The sequence below is a fragment of the Homalodisca vitripennis genome, chromosome 4, assembly GCF_021130785.1.
Source record: "Homalodisca vitripennis isolate AUS2020 chromosome 4, UT_GWSS_2.1, whole genome shotgun sequence".
In the NCBI taxonomy this organism is placed as follows: Eukaryota; Metazoa; Arthropoda; class Insecta; order Hemiptera; family Cicadellidae; genus Homalodisca; species Homalodisca vitripennis.
In genome coordinates this window covers 7,410,516-7,431,790 of record NC_060210.1, presented here as the reverse complement: position 1 = coordinate 7,431,790, position 21,275 = coordinate 7,410,516, and the positions used below count along the sequence as shown (strand labels likewise).

The following is a 21,275-nucleotide window of genomic DNA, read 5'->3' as shown; positions in this document are numbered from 1 at the left end:
GCATGACAATCAAAGAGCAAGTGTTCGGCAGTTTCCTCCTACTCATCACACATTCTACAGAGCGGATCCTCCCGAAGGATGCTGACTCTGTGAAGATGCTTCCTCATGTGACCATGTCATAATCAGACCTATAACTCGAGAAGTCATCATCTATTTAGTGAGAGGTCATACGCCACTACCTGGACTATATTTTCAGAAACATTTGAATATGGTTGTAGCGAATGTCGTCATTTATGAGACTTAGTTTGGTGTGATAAACAAATGTTGTAGGACAGGTTAACGATTAAGCTGCACAAGGTCAAATCTTCAAGTTAGCACTATTCCAAATTTAATAGTGATCTCTAAGCTTTTTCAAAGTTTACACTTCTGTTAGGTGTATTGTTATATTATGTCATGAACTTAGTATCAAATAAATCTTAACTGCCAAGGTGAATGGAAAGAAACTACAACTTGAGGTTTCAAAAATAGTGATCTGTATTTCGTAACAATACTACATGCGACCGACTGTCTTTAGGCCGAGAATATTGAAACATTGTTTCATCACTCTAGCAGTCGCTTCTGTTAACAACAGTCTGTCCATGTGAACCTTCTTGATGTCTCCTGGAACAAGAGGGGTTAAGTCAAAATAATTCATTCTACAACTCAAAATAAAATACAAACACATATAGCACAGAAAATGTAGAAAGTCACTGGAATACTGTTCAGAGTTTTATCTAACAGCCAGACCTAGGACTACCATTGGCAGGATCGCTAGAATGAATACTGTTGACTGTCCTAATTTAATAACTCCGACGAGATGCCTGATTTTGAGTTATCTTAGCTACGTAGGCCTAAGAGTTCTCTACTCTATTCTCTTTAATAGTTTTAAAAACGTTCCTGTTAAAATACTTATGATAAAGAAATATAAATTCTACTCTAAAGATACGAGTTTTTTTGGAAAGTGCTGTTCATTCGACTTCTCATAAATAATAAAACAGACAGTAAAAATATGCTTTTCCCTTATATCTTTGTCTATTAACCTTTTACGATCAGCATCATATTCATATGATTGTCCTCTCACATCATGGGATATTCTCTGCCTCTCTCTGCCAGTGATTTATGACTAGGGCCTGTCCCTTTGCATGGCGAGCCACTCCTAGTGGCCCTTGCTGTTCAGCTCGCCAGACCACTAGGTGTGGCCCACTGTATTACGCAGTTATTAAATTCAGTCCTTTCCCAGTTGTGGCTAGAAAGTGCTGCAATCTCTCAGTCAAATAAGTAACTTAATTAATATTTATCTCTTTGCAACACATACCATATTGCAAGTAATTCTGAATTAATTTTCTATTCGACGTCAGTAGTATCACTGTAGCTGCCATAATGTATCCTATCTACTTATTAAAATACCAGAGCATTTGGTGGAGACGAAGCTCAAAATATGGAAATGAGTTTATTTTCTGTTGATACTAGAAAACTAATTGAGACGGGTTGTATTTTTATTCTGCGAATAAAAATATTTTTAAAAAAGATCAACTTATAGCATGAATTGCAAATTACTTTTTTCGTTTAAAAGCAAATAATAAATACAATCGATAAAATTTCAACCTTGAAGCTAATAAGCTTTGTAAATTATTTGAGAATTTAATTTAAATCTCAGTCATTTAAACAAGCATTTTAAAGCAAAGCTTTCTCCTTTTACATATTGGTCATATTGAATAATGATGACGCTATAATGCAGCCTGGTAATTTCTTTTTCTCTGATTCATCTACGAGTCTCCTTTTTGCGACCTTTTGTCAACAGAAACTGTGTACAGGATGCAGACCTGCATTATGATCCACAAGGTTCTATCCTGTGAGGAGACACAGTAACTGAATGGGAGGCTCTCGTACCGTGGGAAGGTCCCTAAATACGGGTTTGGGGAGGAGCTTATCCTACTTTGGTCCTAAATCGTTTAACAGCCTCCCAACCAACTTCAAAAACTCTTTTATAAATGTTTTAAATTTAGAATTTTGTGCACAATTAGATTTTAAAATTACTAAATTAAATTAATTATAAGATTAATTGGAACCATTAGTAATTTGTTGTCAAATTTTCAGTTTATATTTGTGTAGTTTTAAGTTATTTTATACGTATTTATTGATCTGAGTTCTTCTGGAAAGCAGTCTGTAAACTGAGAAATGATAGGAAAAAGTCAATTTTATTGTTATATTAAATTTACAGTAACAAATGTTTAGATAACGTACCTGATGTAGAATCCTTTTCAACGCAGTAACAGTTGTCGTAGAACTCTGTGAATGTGGAGGCGATCTCGTACAGATACTCACAAAGGCTGTGGATGTACAAGTCTCTGGTGATCTTAGTTAACACTTCTGGAAACCTCAGCAGCACCTGCCCCAAACACATATTGCTTAAATCCAATAAATTTTTTTATATTCAAGAATTCGATGAGCACACTGTCTAATGAATCGTTAGGTCTGTGGTAACAAGTACATTCTTTCTGTAACCATAGTTAATATGAAAAAAATTAAAACAGGGAACAATTTAACCCTTCGAACACCACTAGTAAATCCATTACCTTTCCTATAACGCCAAGACAAGTAAAAGAATATTCTTTTTTTTTAAGTTCAAAGTTAATTTTTACTATAGCTAAATTATAAAAGGTAAAAGCAATAAAAGTATAAAACAGGGCATTTTACTTAACACTTTAAATGCCAAGTCGGTCAGAGTTGACCGACGCCTATGATGTTTGTACAGATAACTGTCGGCCATACCTGACCGACAGCGTTGCTACGCAACAGACAACCATTATGCCCGTCCTGTATAATGCACTACACTCTAGCGGAAATTATCAAAACTACGTGACCTAGAATGACATTGGCTATTTACAGAACACTGTTTCAGTTCAGATACGCTACAATAAAGTGCTGTTATATGGCTCGAAAGATAGAGTATTTCTTTAGCATCTCGTCGGCCAAAGATGACCGACAGATGTTTTTGTAATTTTGGTGTAACATAATTTTTGTTATTTTATTGTAAAAATAGTAGTGATTATAGCAAATACTATTACCCTGTGTTGCATTATAAAATTTAAAGGAAATCAGCAATTTGTATGGTGCTTTTCTTGTTTTTTAAGATTTAAAGATGTTGTTTGTAAAATAATATACGTATTATGCTGTAATAAAATATACGTTTTATTATTACCACACAAAAAGTGTTAATTAATTATTAATCTGTAACCGAGAAGGTTACTTACATGAATATCATAATGTACAGTATTATTTAGAATTATACTGTCAGGAATAAAATATTCATACATAATTCAGAACATTACTACAAGCTTTCTTATAGCTTCTTGTAAAGTTGGCTTCCTTATACCTAAATTACAAATATAATTAACACTTTGTGACATAAGGTTTTTGTTAACTTACCACAAATGAATGATCTAATTTTAATGTCATTTCTGTATTACATAGTAAATTTTTCATTTGTGAATGTCCTTGAAACATGTTTCACATAAAAATGGTTTGTCAGGACACACGCTACAAAATGTAGTGACTTTTGTCATATTTCTTGCTACACTGCGGCCTCTCTGTTCGGACAGTTTTTGATAACACATTTTGCAAACTTTCCTAACTCTGTGTTTTTTTGCACCTTCTCCAACCATAGCAGATGATGTTAGATAGTGATGCCCAGTCCTTGATACTTCAGGAATGCGTGGCGTTTCCTGCAAACACATTAAGGAGCAAGCTAGCTGTTCTTTGAATTTTGTAATCGAAATTAAGTGCTTCTTTTTAGCATTGGGAGGTTTTTTTGTTTTCAAAAATGTATTGTATGCCAACCAGCTGTTAACCACAGAAGTACCAAGAACGAGTTCTTCACCTACTTTGTGGTACCATCTCATAGTCTTTCTCACAGCGGTGCTGTATGAAGACATCTGATCAGAAAGATCTATGCCTACTTTAGCCTTATTGTAGGCTGTGACAACAAGTGGCTTTAGTACAGACGGCTTGTCTGGGTTTTTGGATGGAATTTCTACATATTCCGGTTTGTGCACAGTTGACAACATTAAAACTTCTCGTTTATCCTGCCACTTAGTTATAAGGACCCCTTCATCATTTTCTAAACAAATCATTTCTCCTTTCTGGATTTTTTCTTTTGTCAAGTCTTTTGGAATGCCCTTTCGGTTTCGTCTTAAGGTTCCACAAAGATGAGTTTGTCTCGATAACAAAGAGTTTGCTAGTTGAACAGAGGTATAATAATTGTCAACATATAGGTTGTGGCCACTGTTCAAATGGTTTGCCATGAGCTCCATTACTACAGAGGTAGCTACTGAGTTGTCTGTTGCAGCAACGGTACCTTTCCCCATATAAACTTTTATACCATAAGTATAGCCAGTTTTGTCACAAAGTTTAAATATTTTAATACCGTACTTATGAGCTTTGCCAGGTATGTACTGGCGGAAAAGTAACCTACCACGGAATGGTATCATTGTCTCATCGATGACAAGGTCTTGTTCGGCTTCTTATAGGTTAAAAAACATACCATTTATAATAGAAAGCAAGGGTTTTATTTTGCCGATACGCCCATCTCTTTGCAGATTGTTGTTATCATTGAAGTGCCAAAAGCGTAAAATTAATTGGAATCTATTTCGGCTCATTACTTTTGAGGCACCTGAGAAGCTGTATAAAGCATTTGTGGACCAATAATCACTTATTCGGGGAAGTGTTACTAGGCCCATGTACAAAAGTAGGCCTATAAACTTTTTCATTTCTTCTGGATTGGTGTCTCGCCAATCTTTAAGCCTACTCTTACGGCTCAATCGTAATTTAGAAATTACATCGTGAGCATTCCGATTTGTTTCTGTGACCATCAGATCAATGACATCGGCATTAAGACACTGTTCAAAGAAGTCGATCGGTTTTGAATCATTAGTGGTAATAAATTTGAATGTAGGCCTAGAGTTAAACTCAAAGATCTGCTGTTTACCTTCAAAACTATGCCAATTGTCACCTTCGTCAGGAGTACTGTTAACTGTCGTTATGGTATTATCAACATCGGCGTCTGTGTCTTCGTTTGCAACCATAAACTCATTTTCAGCAGCTTCGTCCGAGCCATCACTTGGTTGAAAGTCAGGGTCTGAATCCGTGTCGTCAACCACACTATAGTCCATGTCCTCAACACTTTCATCTTCACTTAATCCCGCAAATAAATCACCTTGAGATGAGGGAAGGTCAATTATTCTGTCAATTTCCGATTGTCGCAAAGGATCGCCCATTTTACGAACGCACTTCCACTTTCTAGGCTAAAGCTTCAAAACAATAGCAGGTTGATGAGGAAAAGGCGCGAAAGTACAGTGAGGTGTCGTCCGAGAGTGATGTAATACACAGCTGACTACAGCTGCAGTACAATCCAGTGAGCTATTCTGCACTACCAACCACAAAAACGTAATATCCCACACCTAATATTGTGTCGGTCATGTACGACCGACGGCATATTTTATAGTGTACTATGTAACTGTAAATGATCGTGTCGGCCAGGAATGACCGACGATGTAAAAACGTTATATATACAAAAAAATTATCAAATCACAATGGTAAGTGACCAACTAACAGAAAAAACATGAATAGTTCCTAGTTTTAGCCACGGATAATTTTGGCACTATAACGCTAAAACAGAATATTTAGGCTTGGCATCTAACGTGTTAAAATTACCGTATTTATTGATAAAAATAAAAAGAACTATTTACAACACATTTTATTTCAAATCATTTTAAAATTTCATTGTATAATGTAATCAAACTGAAAATTTAATTTCATTTTACCATAAAAACAAGATAAATATTTCAAACTAATCACAACACTACCACACGATGATGAACAACAACAAGATGCGTAGTAGATGCATGCGCGAGCGCACGCTCATGACAACTGAGGAAGCAGTATTACATGCCGCGGATATGTTTGGTTATGGCTCTGTAGGAGACACAGAACTGACGAGCAGGTGGTCAGAGTTAGAAACCAGTATTATTATTAGCTTCTATTGTAAGGAGATTGTAACAGATCATAGATTTAAAACTAAAAAATAACCATAATTCAAGTCTAAATTTTTACATCTAAAATAATGCTATACAACAAAAGCTATAAAACCAGGATATACAGGAACCAGTATAAAACAAAGCAGGAAAATTCCAGAATAATTTTTTTTAAAAGTAGTTAGATGGTGAATCTTTTAGATAAGGAGTGGGGGGGGGGTGAACATAGAGAGAAAAGGGTTCCCTCAGGAAATAATGCCTGACCAATCTTAACCCTTATAACGTCATTATATCTTTTCACGACTTCCAGCAAACGGCACAATATTAAAAAAAAATTTTTAATGTGTAAAGTTCATTTTTATTTTTACTTTCTATAATTATGGTAAGTATAAAAAAGTAAAAATTTTAAAATTATCTCGTACGTACATATATTTATGGGACATTAAATTGTAGATATAAATAAAGTCAAAATAAAAGGCACACAAAATTTTATTAGCTAAACTATAAACATTACCAGACAATTATATAAATATAATTAAAATAAATTATATATAATACAATTAAAAATAAATAAAAACCATATAAACAGAAAACACGACGAAGGAAACCGACTCAGCGATGGTTAGACACGCACTACCTGAAGCCAAACTGCAAACAAAAGCGCGCGCGCTGTACGGCGTCTGTGCCGTGTGGCGGGGAGAGTGTCTAGACACCACGTCTATTGTTTCAAACAATGTAACGCGACAGCTATATTTTGACGCTTGACATAGGTCAATAACCCACACACATGGTTGACGCATACCGTTAGTGACATTGATCGGATTTAAAAGGAACTTAAATTTGCTATAGACGCAGTTTTGTGTCGATGCGCCGTACCGCGTCTTTGCCGTTTGGAGATAGTTTGTCTATGCGCCATATGGCGTCTGTGACGTTATAAGGGTTAAAAAGAGTCCTATTCATCCTTATTTAAGAATATTGGCTCATATTATATTTTATATATATATATATATATATATATATATATATATATATATATATATTTTAATACAAAAACTCTGTTAATATTGATACTAAGTTATTATCATCATGCACTTAATTTGCTGATATGTCACCTTCATCACCAGAACAAATATTTTCATCATCCAATAGTTCACATTTTATTATTGAAACTATTCCTATTTATTTTTACAGGAAGGATTAACATGTTTGCTTTTATAGTTTTTTTTTTATTACATTTAGAGATCTACACCAGATCAATTTTAAGTCATTACAAAGGAAAGTACTAATATATCTAAAAACTTGCTACAAGTTGTTAGTGATACCTTTGCTAATTTCCATTCCTTTTCATGAGTAACGGCCACTGCAGTCGTGTTGGCAGCCTGCTCCAGCTGGGCCACGGACACGTTGGCAGTCCTGGCTATCGAGCAGATTCGGGTGTAGGCGTACAACAGGTACACAGCCGTGTTTCCCTTGTCCTCCAACATCTGAACATCATCACTTACAGTATGTGCTGTACTATGGCAAGTATAATCTGTGCTTTGTTGATGTTTGTGGGTTATATCTGGATGTAAATGACAGCCTTTTTTATAATCAAATAACAATGTAAATACTGAAAAAATCTGTTAAAAATTCAAATTGAAAACTTATATATTCACGTAATAACAAACCGTCTAGAATTTACATTATGCGCAAAAGACAATATTTATAATCTCACAAAGACTATAATCTGAGAGTGGAGAAAAGTTCTACACACTATACAAATTGAAAAGCTATACGGATTTATCTGATCTTTACATCAGACTATACGACACATTATCAAGGTCAAAATAAAACTTTTAGCCAACAACACAGCAATTTGGGGAAGGTCCAACTAAAATTTTAATAAATAAATCACAATTTCACAATACTAGTTATACCACTACATTATAAAAATTGATTCGTTTGTTTTTGAAGATGAAATGGTTGTCTCTTCCTCAGTTGATAAATAACCCAGCACGTAACTAAAATCTAGGTTAAAAAAGATAAATCATACCAGTACAAGTCAGAAATTACAACAACCATGTCGTGTGTCAGTCCGTGCAAACAAACATTAGTTATCACCACTTAGTTCTAGTGGCTGGTTGCCCACTGCGGACATTTCTAGGTCTGTGTTCTTTAGTTCCGATTTAATAATTATTAGTGTCTGTTCTGTAATGCAGAATTCGTTTTAGCTGCACAAATAATTCGAGAAGTAAAAAGGACTTTTCCTTAAAATTAAAAATATTTTTATACAGCTGATTAATTCACCCCAGGAGAGTTAACTTCTGGCTGGTTTATACCTTCCAGTTGAACCCACAGTGGGTACAGTTAAAACTGATGTGTCACTTAAATCTGGGCAACCTTATGGATGTCCGGGAGTGGCACATCACTAACTGCAAATATCGAGATTCTGGGGCGCAAGGGTAATGCAATAGGTCTAACCTACTGTATAAGATGACTGTTGGAGTTGGTGGGGTTTGTTCCCTAAGAGTCAAAGGTTCTTGCTAGCCTATACATAAGGGTGTGCCACCCCTGCCTGCTTTGACTGGAGAGGCTGGTTCACAGCTGGCTACTCCTTCTTCCGGGAGAACATGACTTTAGATTAAGGCCCTAAACTTTTCCTCATCTATCTCGACCCCTACTCCTAACCTTACCCATCCAAAATATCCTGTCACTCTGGAAGCAGTGCAAAGGTCCTTATAGGGCTATGTGTAATTTTCTAAGCTCTTGTCCTAAAAGAACAAAAAAATTATATATGTTGATGACATTAATATTAAACTTTTTCTTTCTGAGGGAAAAAGGACAGTTTGTCCCCGCGCTTAGTCCTAAAAGGACCTTTGCACCTCCCTTACTTTAATTTTGTGTTCTCAAAGTCCGAGGACACATAGTTTATATGTGTAATGTATCAGTAAAATAAAATGCTCTCACAACGTAAGAACTCTGTTTTTTATTTTTCTCCAGATTTTGGTTAGTAGACTTGGTCTATTTTCCATGAACATTCCAATTGTTATAAAATTCTTGCAGTAAATTTGCAATCTGTATTGTAACATTTTGTATAAATGTTCTTTTTTGTTTAAAATGAAGATTGTATAAAAAATGGAAAGTTATCTTCATTTTAATATTTACTTAATTTAAATAAGAAATTACACTCTTCAAAAATGTATTGTAAATAGTTCCTTATGTGAAAGGTGTGTAAGCGAGTAAAGCAGGTATTCTTTGTTTAAAGTTTGTTATTGACGATGGAAGGTTTGAAAGGATAACATGATTTTGGACATTTATCATCATTATATGTTACAAAAGGTATGACACAACGTTTCAAATATTGCAACAAACAGTATTCCATTTTCACAAATGCTGGTGTGATGTGTGATTGTGATTCTGTACTCGTAATTTGAGACCTGGACTGGATTCCAAGCATCTTTCGGGTATATTTTTTCTTTCCCTTCTTTTCTTCTTACTGTTCTTTATTTTTGTTCTTTTTTTTTCTTAAATTTTGTGTCCTCAAAGTCCAAGGCTTTTGCAGAAGCTGATCATTTGAGGGCTCCTGTTCTCTGATATCCTTGGGGCTGAGGAGATATGCTTCCAGGTATCTTTTCCGAGTTTCTAAGATGGCAGGACAATCTAACAAAATGTGCTCTGCTGATTGCTCCTCTTCTCCACAGAGTCTACATTCGTTAGTCTGGCTAAGGCCTACCTTCATAAGATGTTTCCTTAGGAGACCATGTCCTGTCAACATTCCTAATATTAGTCTTATATCCTCCTTATTCTGATCTAAGAGCTGTCCTCCCTTTAACGTAAGGAGAGATAAACATTTTGGATAGTCTTAATCCTGAGGCTCTACTCCAATTAATGTTTCTTATCCTCTTTTCTCTAATTTTACATTAAAAATGGAATAATTTTGATATCTTATACTATAACTAAACATAAAATTGAGTTTATTAAAGGTAGAAGTCTCTACATGTTAACCATCCAGTTGGTGTAACTCGCCAAGTTATTCAGCCAGATGCTGGCTGTCATGGTATTTCAACTCCACTTAAGATGGAATTCTTAAAAGTCTCAAACTCTTTCCACTTTAATGTCAGGGAATACAATATGCAACAAAGACACACACACGAGCTCTGATGTCGGTATAGCCCTATACTTGACATGCCAATGTATTATGATTGTATTTAGAAGACATAGGCTTCTACGAATACTATGAAGGCGACTATCATTGTCCTTTGACACTTGCCTACTTGTTGCCTCTAGATTGCTTCAGAACCATCTACATATAGTTTCACTGCAAAAATACGTTAGTCTTAGATATTGTTGTCTGGTTGCTTGTTAAATAACTGTTAACCCAAACAGCCGTCATCTTTCGTTAATGTTCAGGGAAGGTTTTTTTTTCCTTCTTAGGACAAGAAGCTTATAAATTGCACTTAGTCCTGTAAGGACCTTTGCGCTGCTTCCAGAGTTATAGGATATTCACGATGGGTAAGGTTAGGGAGTAGGGGCCGCCTCCTATCGAGATCCATGAGGAAGAATTAGGCCACTACATCTCAAAGTCAACCCGGAAGAAGGGAGGCCAGTTGTGAACCAGCCTCTCCAGTCAAAGTAGGCAGGGGGTGGCACACCCTTGTTGAGGTTAACAAGAGCCTCTGAGGTAAGGGAACAAACCCCACCAACTCCAACAACCATCCTCCACAGTAGGCTAGACCTATTGAATTGCCCATGAATCCCAGAATCTCAACATTTGCGGTTAGTAATGTGCCGCTACTGGACATCCATAAGGTTGCCCAGATTGAAGTGGCACATCGGTTTTTGCTGTGCCCAGTGGTGGGTTCAACTGGTAGGTATAAACCAGCCAGAAGTGATCCCTGCTGGGTGGTTGGGTTTGCTTACTGTACAGATGTATTTACCCTTGTATTATTTATGTGTTCTGTTATTATTGATCATTTTATTTCCTATTTATTTTATTTTTGGTATAATAGTAATTTTAGAAAAATAAAATGAAAGATGACATTGTCAATCTTTCATAAAATCACGATAGTGCTAGTCAAACCTTTGCTTAAAAATAACATCTTTCTATGAATAAAAATGCTATAAATATAATTCAAAATATAACAGGTTTTTTATCTAAAATCAAGCTAATCAGAAGTTGATGAAATGAAAGAAATACTTTTCAGAATAAAACAAAATATTCAGTTTTCTAAATTAAATTAACCTGACCATTAAATAAAATATTGTGGCAGAAAATATATAATTTATCTACAACATTTCAGAAGCCACTAACTTTAAGACATTCAATTTTTGAAAAACTTTTATTTTTGAAAATTGCCTTATTTATTTTAATCCTAAAATACATTCTAGAAGTACGCAGCATGTAATTATATACATATTAAAATAAAATCTGCATCGATTGACTCACCTTATCAAACGAGAATACGTAATCATTCACTCTGTTGTGGCTTAAATCAGCATATTTAATGCAGCCGTAAGCCACAGCCTCCTGGGCTTCCTTCAGCTCCTCAGGTGTGAGCACCTCATCTCGCCCTTTGGCCTTCAGAGTCTCCAGTGCCTTCTTGAGTCCTACACATCAAGTAATTTGGTATTAATATAATATGAGTATTTACTGTATTGTTTGCCTGTACTTTTCTCTTTTTCATTAAAACTTTCAAATTCTTAATCGAAACTCCTAAACTTAACCTATACTTGGTAAAATATTTGAATTAAACATTAAACAGCAACTTCATTTTTACTTTGTCCAAAATAATGTATACTGTCAAGAACAATTTGGGTTTATTCCAGGGGGAAGTACAATCAAAGCAGTAGAGACTGTAATTGATAATATTCTAATGAGTTTTGAAGAGCGTATGACAACATCTGCTATGTTAATTGACTTAACTAAAGCCTTTGATTGTATAGATCACAAAATTTTAGTGGATAAGTTTCACAGTTATGGAATTAGAAATAATGAGCTTAATTTACTAAGGTCATATCTGAATGACAGAAAACAGATGGTTGTACAACGTAATGATAAATCTAGCTTTAAGAATATTACCAGAGGTGTGCCTCAAGGCTCGATCTTAGGTCCTTTTTTATTTGTAATGGCAGTCAATGATTTCTCATTCAATGTGACATGTAAGTCAGTGTTATATGCTGACGATACTACTCTGATTAACAGCACAAAACATTTAGATGAATTAATGGACAAAGAAAATCAAACATTAAAAATGGCATTAGAATGGTTTGAAGCAAACTCACTTGTTGTAAATAGTAATAAGACGGAGAAAATAGTTTTTTCTTTAAACAATCTATTATTAGAAGAGAGTACTTCAACTGCTAAGTTATTAGGTATTTGTTTGGACAGTAAGTTGGATTGGGCCTATCATATTGATTACCTTTGTAAAAAACTATCTAGAATAGTTTATCTTCTAAGAAAGTTAAGAAATTATGTATCTATTGAAACATGGTTATTAGTTTAGTTTATAATGCCCTTTTTCAATCGCAATTAAGATATGGTGTAACTTTATGGGGAAACAGTACTAGTGCACAAAGAGCATTCATATGGCAAAAAAAAAGCGATTAGGTCAATAAAAAAATGTATCAGACAGAGAAATTTGTGTTCCTCTATTTAGAGAGTATAAAATTATGAGACTGCCAAATCTTTATATTTACTGTTGTTTAGTAAGTGTAAAAGAAGTCCTCCCCAGCTTTACAATTAGGGAACAAGTACATGGGTATAATACGAGGAGGAAGTATTTTATAGATCTTCCTCAAGTAAGATTAGAAAAAACTAGAGGTAGCCATATTTTTATGAAAATTAAACTGTTTAACAAATTACCACAAAATGCATGGATTGTACCTTTAAACAATTTTAAGAGAGTATTAGAGAACTGGTTCAAGAATAATATTTATTACTCAGTCTCAGATTTCTTAAGCAGCGATATTACATGTTTATGCTTTTAAAATTAATATTCGTTGTGTGTCCCATTGATTTGTTAAATTATAAACCGTAATTGTTTGTTTGTATTTGTTTTATTTATTCGTGATATAGTATGTGTTTTAATTTATTAACTTATCTGTATATACATAAATGAATAATTTTTTAAATTTTGTCTCTCAATGTATTTATTTATTCAGTTATTTATTATTTATTTAGTTTTAATATTGTTGAGTTTTAAAATTTTATCCATGTTAAATGTGTTAATAGTTATTTATTATTGTTAATTTATATAGATCTGTTGGTTGTTTGGTTATTATTGTTATTAATTGTATAGATCTATATATTTGCTGGTAGGCTGGATTGAGTAGGTAGAATCTGAGTAGTTTGTTTTTAGTTTTAGTTTAGTGTTTTAGTTTAGAATATTTTAGTAACTTGACGAAGTCCATTGCACTATTGAATGTGTTTAAAGACCAATAAAGATCTTGAATCTTGAATCTCATTATTTACCCTCATCTAGCAGCTCAGTTAGACGTACGGTCTCTCCCGAACGTGTCTTGAATCTCTTTTTGTCCTCTCCTAGTACCACGCCAAACCCTACAAAGTCCATCCTGACTTTGGCTGGGTCGAGGAAACCTGCTCTCTGGGCACATCCGTTCAGCACAACAAAATGGGTAGCCTACACAGCACAAACATACATAATGTAATAGTACGTACTAAGTAACTAGATAGTATATACTAGGGATAGTTTACTTCAATTTGAAAAATAAAACTTGGTACAAGGGTCATTAAACAAGTAGTGAAAAAATCAAAAGTATAACGTTATTTGAATGGAAAGCAGAATTTCTTAAATTTATCATTATCATAATATGATAAAAAAACTTAAACAATATTTCAAGGACTGATATCAGATCTCTTCTTGAAGAGTCTTAAAACTAACACACATTAAGGTTAAGCATACATGATTAGCAAATTAACAAAATATTGCAATGAAAAGTTAAAAATCATACTCAACAATAGAAAAATTATACAGGCTGGCCACTAAAAACCTTTTTTCCAAATTCCCTGTTTTCCCCGGTTTTCCAAGTGAAAAGTTTCCGATTCTCTAGTTCAAACAAATATAAATAACTGTAATACTGTATTTATTCCTTACACTAAGTGTCAATGTGATGGGTTTTAGTCACCAGCTGTAAATACAGCTGTTTACTGTATATGTTGGGAACATTGCCAGATTCCAAGAATTTAACTGGCATCATACAAATGTAGGAGATGCAATGTGGTGGGTTTTAGTCACAAGCTGTAAATACAGCTGTTTACTGTATATGTTGGGAACATTGCCAGATTCCAAGAATTTAACTGGCATCATACAAATGTAGGAGATGCAATGTGATGGGTTTTAGTCACCAGCTGTAAATACAGCTGTTTACTGTATATGTTGGGAACATTGCCAGATTCCAAGAATTTAACTGGCATCATACAAATGTAGGAGATGCAATGTGATGGGTTTTAGTCACCAGCTGTAAATACAGCTGTTTACTGTATATGTTGGGAACATTGCCAGATTCCAAGAATTTAACTGGCATCATACAAATGTAGGAGATGCAATGTGATGGGTTTTAGTCACCAGCTGTAAATACAGCTGTTTACTGTATATGTTGGGAACATTGCCAGATTCCAAGAATTTAACTGGCATCATACAAATGTAGGAGATGCAATGTGGTGGGTTTTAGTCACAAGCTGTAAATACAGCTGTTTACTGTATATGTTGGGAACATTGCCAGATTCCAAGAATTTAACTGACATCATACAAATGTAGGAGATGCAATGTGATGGGTTTTAGTCACAAGCTGTAAATACAGCTGTTTTACTGTATATGTTGGGAACATTGCCAGATTCCAAGAATTTAACTGGCATCATACAAATGTAGGAGATGCAATGTGGTGGGTTTTAGTCACAAGCTGTAAATACAGCTGTTTACTGTATATGTTGGGAACATTGCCAGATTCCAAGAATTTAACTGACATCATACAAATGTAGGAGATGCAATGTGATGGGTTTTAGTCACAAGCTGTAAATACAGCTGTTTACTGTATATGTTGGGAACATTGCCAGATTCCAAGAATTTAACTGGCATCATACAAATGTAGGAGATGCAATGTGGTGGGTTTTAGTCACAAGCTGTAAATACAGCTGTTTACTGTATATGTTGGGAACATTGCCAGATTCCAAGAATTTAACTGACATCATACAAATGTAGGAGATGCAATGTGATGGGTTTTAGTCACAAGCTGTAAATACAGCTGTTTACTGTATATGTTGGGAACATTGCCAGATTCCAAGAATTTAACTGGCATCATACAAATGTAGGAGATGCAATGTGGTGGGTTTTAGTCACAAGCTGTAAATACAGCTGTTTACTGTATATGTTGGGAACATTGCCAGATTCCAAGAATTTAACTGACATCATACAAATGTAGGAGATGCAATGTGATGGGTTTTAGTCACAAGCTGTAAATACAGCTGTTTACTGTATATGTTGGGAACATTGCCAGATTCCAAGAATTTAACTGACATCATACAAATGTAGGAGATGCAATGTGATGGGTTTTTAGTCACAAGCTGTAAATACAGCTGTTTACTGTATATGTTGGGAACATTGCCAGATTCCAAGAATTTAACTGACATCATACAAATGTAGGAGATGCAATGTGATGGGTTTTAGTCACAAGCTGTAAATACAGCTGTTTACTGTATATGTTGGGAACATTGCCAGATTCCAAGAATTTAACTGGCATTATACAAATGTAGGAGATGCAATGTGGTGGCCTGGAAAACTTTCTGGCTAGCGGTTTAAAAGTTAATTCGGTGACGATTTATCACTACCATTTATTTTAAGCTACTTTGTTTACATCTCTCTGTCTTTCAATGAGTCAACATAACATTGTGAGTTACTATAAAATTTCCCTGGAAAACATTTGTATCCAACAAGGAAAAATATAAATAACAAACAATTACTAACACAGTACTACCATGGCTAGACTACAGTCTAGTATTGTGGGTCAGAGGTCCAAGAATTTACGGTACGAGACCATGATTTTTTTGGTTTAGTAAAAGCAAAAAGTAAACAAAAAAAACTTTATTTAAACACAATTTTTAACTTTATTTATCCTTTTGTGGTAACAAATCTAAGAATATCACGCTATTTCAAAGAAATTTGCAGAGGTTCAGAGAAACGGAGATATATATATATATATATTTAATAATAAGTCAGATCCCCTACCATCTACTTTTAAAAAAAATATGACAGAAATGGTACATTTGATTTGAACAGTTCAAATTGTCCAATCGATCATCATGTATGCTGGGAAGTCGTTCAGACGAATAATTGATCAGAAACTGATCCATCAGATGTCACTCAAACAATGCCTCTCTGATAATAAAATCCAGGTGAATATTTAGTTTAGCTCCAGTTCACCTTCCTTTTATTGCAGCATCTGGTATCTAACACCGTCTCAGACTTGACTCTTGGAATTTGGAGTCATGTTCCTCTGAAGAGATCCAAAGAAAGTCAACGATGAAGAAGCTCAAAAAGAAGAATTCAAAGTTTGTGTTATGAAATTGGCTGGCTAGCCATCTGCAGACTTGTGAGTGTTGACAATATAAGTCACAGTTTGGATGTGACTGATATCAAATCATAATCCCAATTTGTTTGTTTTAACCTATGTAATGTGACAACCAATTGGAACATGTGTTAGGAGCAATCATTCACAAACTAAACACACAATCGAACGACCAACTTCACTCATCTTTTAAAATCTGCTGTCCACACACTCTGTAAACCATTTGGCAATGTCATTACCTACATGTTCTCAAACTTAATTCACAATTGCATGTATCACATCGCATAAAATACGATATGCGACGTGAGCTGTCAAATTATTTCTTAATTTCATATGTTATTAGAGATAGAAATTTATTTTTGAGATTCTCCCAGTCCTATAGGGAGATTACTGGCTTATTCCTGGTGCTTCAGATTCCCGGTTTTCCTGATCAGGTGACCACTCTGTTATATTTAATTGAATCCAAGAACAAAAGTCTGGAGAAGTAGAAAATAAATATTACGCAAGAACAACTACAACGTTATGCATTTTCTTTGCACCTATTTCAAACCGATATGCACCTATTGAATTCCGATATGAACCATTTTCAAACCAATATGCACCTATTGAATCCTGATATGAACCATTTTGAAACCAATTCATTGCTTAAAATAAACAGCAACTGCCAACTTACTTACTCTACGCGGATTCAGTGAACACGTTCACGACACAAGCGTTTTTCCAGACTTTTTTATTTGCCGTTGAATGTTTCAATAATAATGGCAAAAAAACCATTATCGGTTTTTTTAAGTCAAACATTTAAGTATAACAAGTAAGGTATGTAGACTTTACAAGTTTTGTACAAAATCAATTATTTAATTATATTTTTTTCAATTTTTTGCCATGCACCCAAGAAATACCTAAAAAAATTCATTTATCTTAACAATTAAGCAGTCGTGCGCCCGAGAGGGTACACAATAGTCTGAGGTATTTATTCAAGTGTGGGATCAAATTTAACAAACCACCAAGACAGGAAAACAATAAAAACAAAGTAATAAAATTCATACCAACATATACCCTATTGGGTGCACAGCGTGCTTTACTTAAGCCTGGTGCATACCTGTTCGGGTACACGACGGCAATTGTGAAATATCCTGTGTACCCGATGGGGTACACATCGTCGTGAACGTGTTAACTATCTTCGTTTTACCCAGCAGGGATCACTTCTGGCTGGTTTATACCTACCAGTTAAACCCACCACTGGGCACAGCAAAAACCGATGTGCCACTTCAATCTGGGAATCCTTATGGATGTCCAGTAGCGGCACATCACTAACCGCAAATGTTGAGATTCTGGGGTTCATGGGCAATTCGATAAGTTTAGTCTACTGTGGAAGATGACTGTTGGAGTTGGTGGGGTTTGTTCCCTTACCTCAGAGGTTCTTGTTAACCTCAACAAGGGTGTGCCAGCTCCTGCCTACTTTAACTGGAGAGGCTGGTTCAGAGCTGGCCTCCCCTTCTTCCGGGATGACTTTGAGATGTAGTGCCCTAATTCTTCCTCATGGATCTCGATAGGAGGCGGCCTTCTACTCCCTAACCTTACTCATCCTGAACATCCTGTCACTCCGGAAGCAGCGCAAAGGTTCTTACAGGACTAAGTGCAATTTATAAGCTTCTTGTCCTAAGAAAAAAAAAAATCCACTGCTTTTTTGCTTCTCTAATACTGAAAGGAAAAACCTTAGTGTTAATAATTTTCACAGAAAGGTCAATACATTTTTAGTTAAATTTAACTTTACAATTACACTTTGTCTAGTTGGACTGACCTGCCCCATGTCCACAACATAGATGACCCAGTCTGCCCCGCTCTCCTCTATCCTGTACTTGAGGGTGGCCATGTCCGAAGTGTCATATGTGAAACCACCGTCGGACTTGACTATTGTAAATGGAATCTGCTCCTTGTTCAGACCCCACATAATGTAACGCTGCTCATCTTCCTCCAACAGTCCTGACAGAATCGCTCATTAAATCATTCCATTTCTTACGTAACTTTTAGTGAGCCAAGAATAGACACAAGCATAGACAAAAAATTGCAAAATACTATTATTTCCTTGCTAACATCCTGTACGTGTCATCAATATCACCAATTGAACCATTAATGAGGAGGTAATAATCAATAGTAGACAAGAGCTCAAACTTATTGTGAGAACGGAAAACTATGGATGGCTATCATTGCTGCTACAAAGCCAATGATGTTCACCCGTAGCCAGGGTTTAAGCTGAGATTTTTTGTAACATTCTCGCTATCATTACAATTTTGCAAAAACGCGACAAATGCGATCGCAGCTTAAACCCAGCCCGTAACACTCTCAATCATTCAGCGGTCACACCTACCAATAAAAGGGGATGCAGGGTCCTCTTCCCAGAAAATTTGAAAAATTAGTGGCAAATGAAGATTTTTAACAGGTTGACTGCCACACTGATATTGTGTCCCAAAGCTTGACCGCCATGAGTATCAATTTTCATCTGTTTACTTCCACAGGCCTTGAGTATCATATGTGATACTCACAGGTCTAAACATATGTTAGTATCTAAATGTAAAAAAATGTGTTATTTATTGGTAATTTTAATATATTATTAAACATATTTATTATTAACTATTATATATACTATTCCTTAACCTTAGCCACTTTTTTTTGCTGTACTGGCTTTGTTTACAACACATGTTTTGGTATCACTGCAGATTGTTTTGGTCAGGCTTATTTGAGGTTATAATAGTAATTAAAAGTTTCATTACTGTTGTGGTGTGTATTGATTAACCATGGGTAATAAACTTTACGATGAATATATTTTAAATGAAAGTTTAAAGACTAATAATGGTTCTTTAGACTATGACAGTGACAACATACTTGAAGTGTTTGAAGACGACACAGATTCAGACCCAGACTTTGTGTGTGAGGTTAATGAGATTGAATCAAGTGATGATGAAAATGTGTTTTGCAGGCCCCTCAACTTCAAAAATGGGTAGGTTTTCTACTAGTACACACCAAAAAAGACTAGGCCTAATTCAAAAGTACTGAGAGGTACTAGGCCTACTCAACATAACCTATCAGATTTAGAAGATAGTGATGTCGAAAGGAATGGTGACATCACACAAACTCAAACAGGTCCTGCTCCACCTAATACATCACATTGGCAGCCTATAGATTTAATTTTCAATGTATATCCATACAACCCTAATAATGAAAAATTTGGTATAAATCCAGATTTTGCAGAAACTTTGAATACAGCTCCACCTAATGAGTTTTTTCTCCTTATCTTTTGACGATGATATAATCAAACTTATAGCTGATGAAACAAACAGATATGCCAGACAATGTGAGAACAACATTTTAACCCATTCACTGCGGCAAAAAATTTTTATTTTAATGTTCCCTAGGTACTAAAAATTTTTTTTTCTTACAGAATAATACTTACCATATGTACCAGTGGTTTAGGCCTGGAATAATGAATGTCCAAAAGTGGTCAGAAGTCACTCTTTCCTCTTCCAGATGGCCGCCAAATATTTGGGACACCATGGGTCCCAGCCGCACCCCCGCGAACGGCCCAGTTGTGTAAGTGTCTATTAGAATCCACTACCTAGCCGCACCCCGCGAACGGCTCAGTCATGTAAGGTTCTTTTAGTATATTACACTAAACACTAAAGAATACATGTTTATTTTCATGTTTTAATTTATCATGATATTTACATGTGGGACCCATGGTGGTCCAGTCCGGCACCCCGGCGAAATGGTCCAGTCATGAAAGTCTCTTTGGGAAGTCACTACCAGCCGCAACCCGCCGATATCAGTCAGTCATGTAAGTTCATCTAAACACTAAAATTAGTTTTATTTACATGATATTTACATGATGTTTTTCGATGATTCATGGCGTGCCACTTATCGAAACAGGCCAATGCACACAAGCCTGGTTCGCCATCACACTGTGCACAGAAATAAATTGTGCGTGTTTCGCGGACCTATCTGGTTTGACACTGTTTGCAGCGTCTCCTGGATATACACGTGCTTTTGTTGGTGCAAGCTTGGGGATTTTAGAGATCACGTGCCGGTTTTGGTTTCTCTGGACAGGTCGCAGTAGAAGTCGTTTCCTATTGGAGGCAGCAAGAGCATGTACACAGGTCAATCCTGAGAAGTCATACAGAGATTTTTTTTGTGGCAGGGTTGGAACATTTTATACCAGTCTGAATGCGTTTTATGAAACCCATTTGAAGAATGTGGACAAAAAACCTTTTTTGTACCACCTCAAGGGACTTGGGTTCAGCCGGGTAGTACGCCATCAATCTGGTCGTGTCTGGTCCACTTCCGACATCTCGGCATTATAGTGGATAATCGCCAAGGGTTTCTGCCTAGGTTGACCATATCCTGTTGTGGGTAAAACTGCCCATTTCATTCTCAAGACTTCAGTAGAAAATTATAGAGCCACCTGTTTCGCTTATCTTTCCAACTTTGCGACAGCTATCCCCTGGTGCATATCTTGCCAACAGTTTCTCCTTTTTTCAGGACCAGCTGTTTTGACCTCCTCCGGCAAGTATATTGGCGGTCTGCTCTCAGGGTGCCTGTGCAGTAGGAGTGGACATCCCTCACAATAAAGTTGCGGCCAGTGAGGGGAACACTGTTGTAATAGTTGTGTTCCATGTACAACGAGTGGCCCACCCCCAATCTGTGCCTCAT

The 21,275-nt window shown here is 35.7% G+C and overlaps 1 protein-coding gene across 1 annotated transcript; it reads right to left on the bottom strand.

Annotated features, from left to right (window-relative positions):
• Window positions 1–450: 450 nt before the first annotated feature.
• Window positions 451–21,275, bottom strand: LOC124358863 (arginine--tRNA ligase, cytoplasmic-like). Its single transcript, XM_046811097.1, has 7 exons — window positions 21,083–21,275; window positions 18,373–18,566; window positions 13,462–13,630; window positions 11,437–11,597; window positions 7,334–7,495; window positions 2,224–2,368; window positions 451–600 (listed from the first exon to the last, which is right to left on the bottom strand). Exons 1-7 carry the CDS (start codon window positions 21,273–21,275, stop codon window positions 491–493), a joined length of 1,134 nt encoding a protein of 377 aa, XP_046667053.1. The 3' UTR covers window positions 451–490.

Bases quoted from the DNA above. Each gene is read 5' to 3' on its own strand.
- LOC124358863 (XM_046811097.1), bottom strand. From the start codon at position 21,275: ATGAGGCACAGATTGGGGGTGGGCCACTCGTTGTACATGGAACACAAC. The intron at 7,496-11,436 runs GTGAGTCAATCG...GATGATGTTCAG, and splicing joins ACGTATTCTCGTTTGATAAG to ATGTTGGAGGACAAGGGAAA. The intron at 2,369-7,333 runs GTATCACTAACA...TGTTTGGGGCAG, and splicing joins AGGAATGGAAATTAGCAAAG to GTGCTGCTGAGGTTTCCAGA.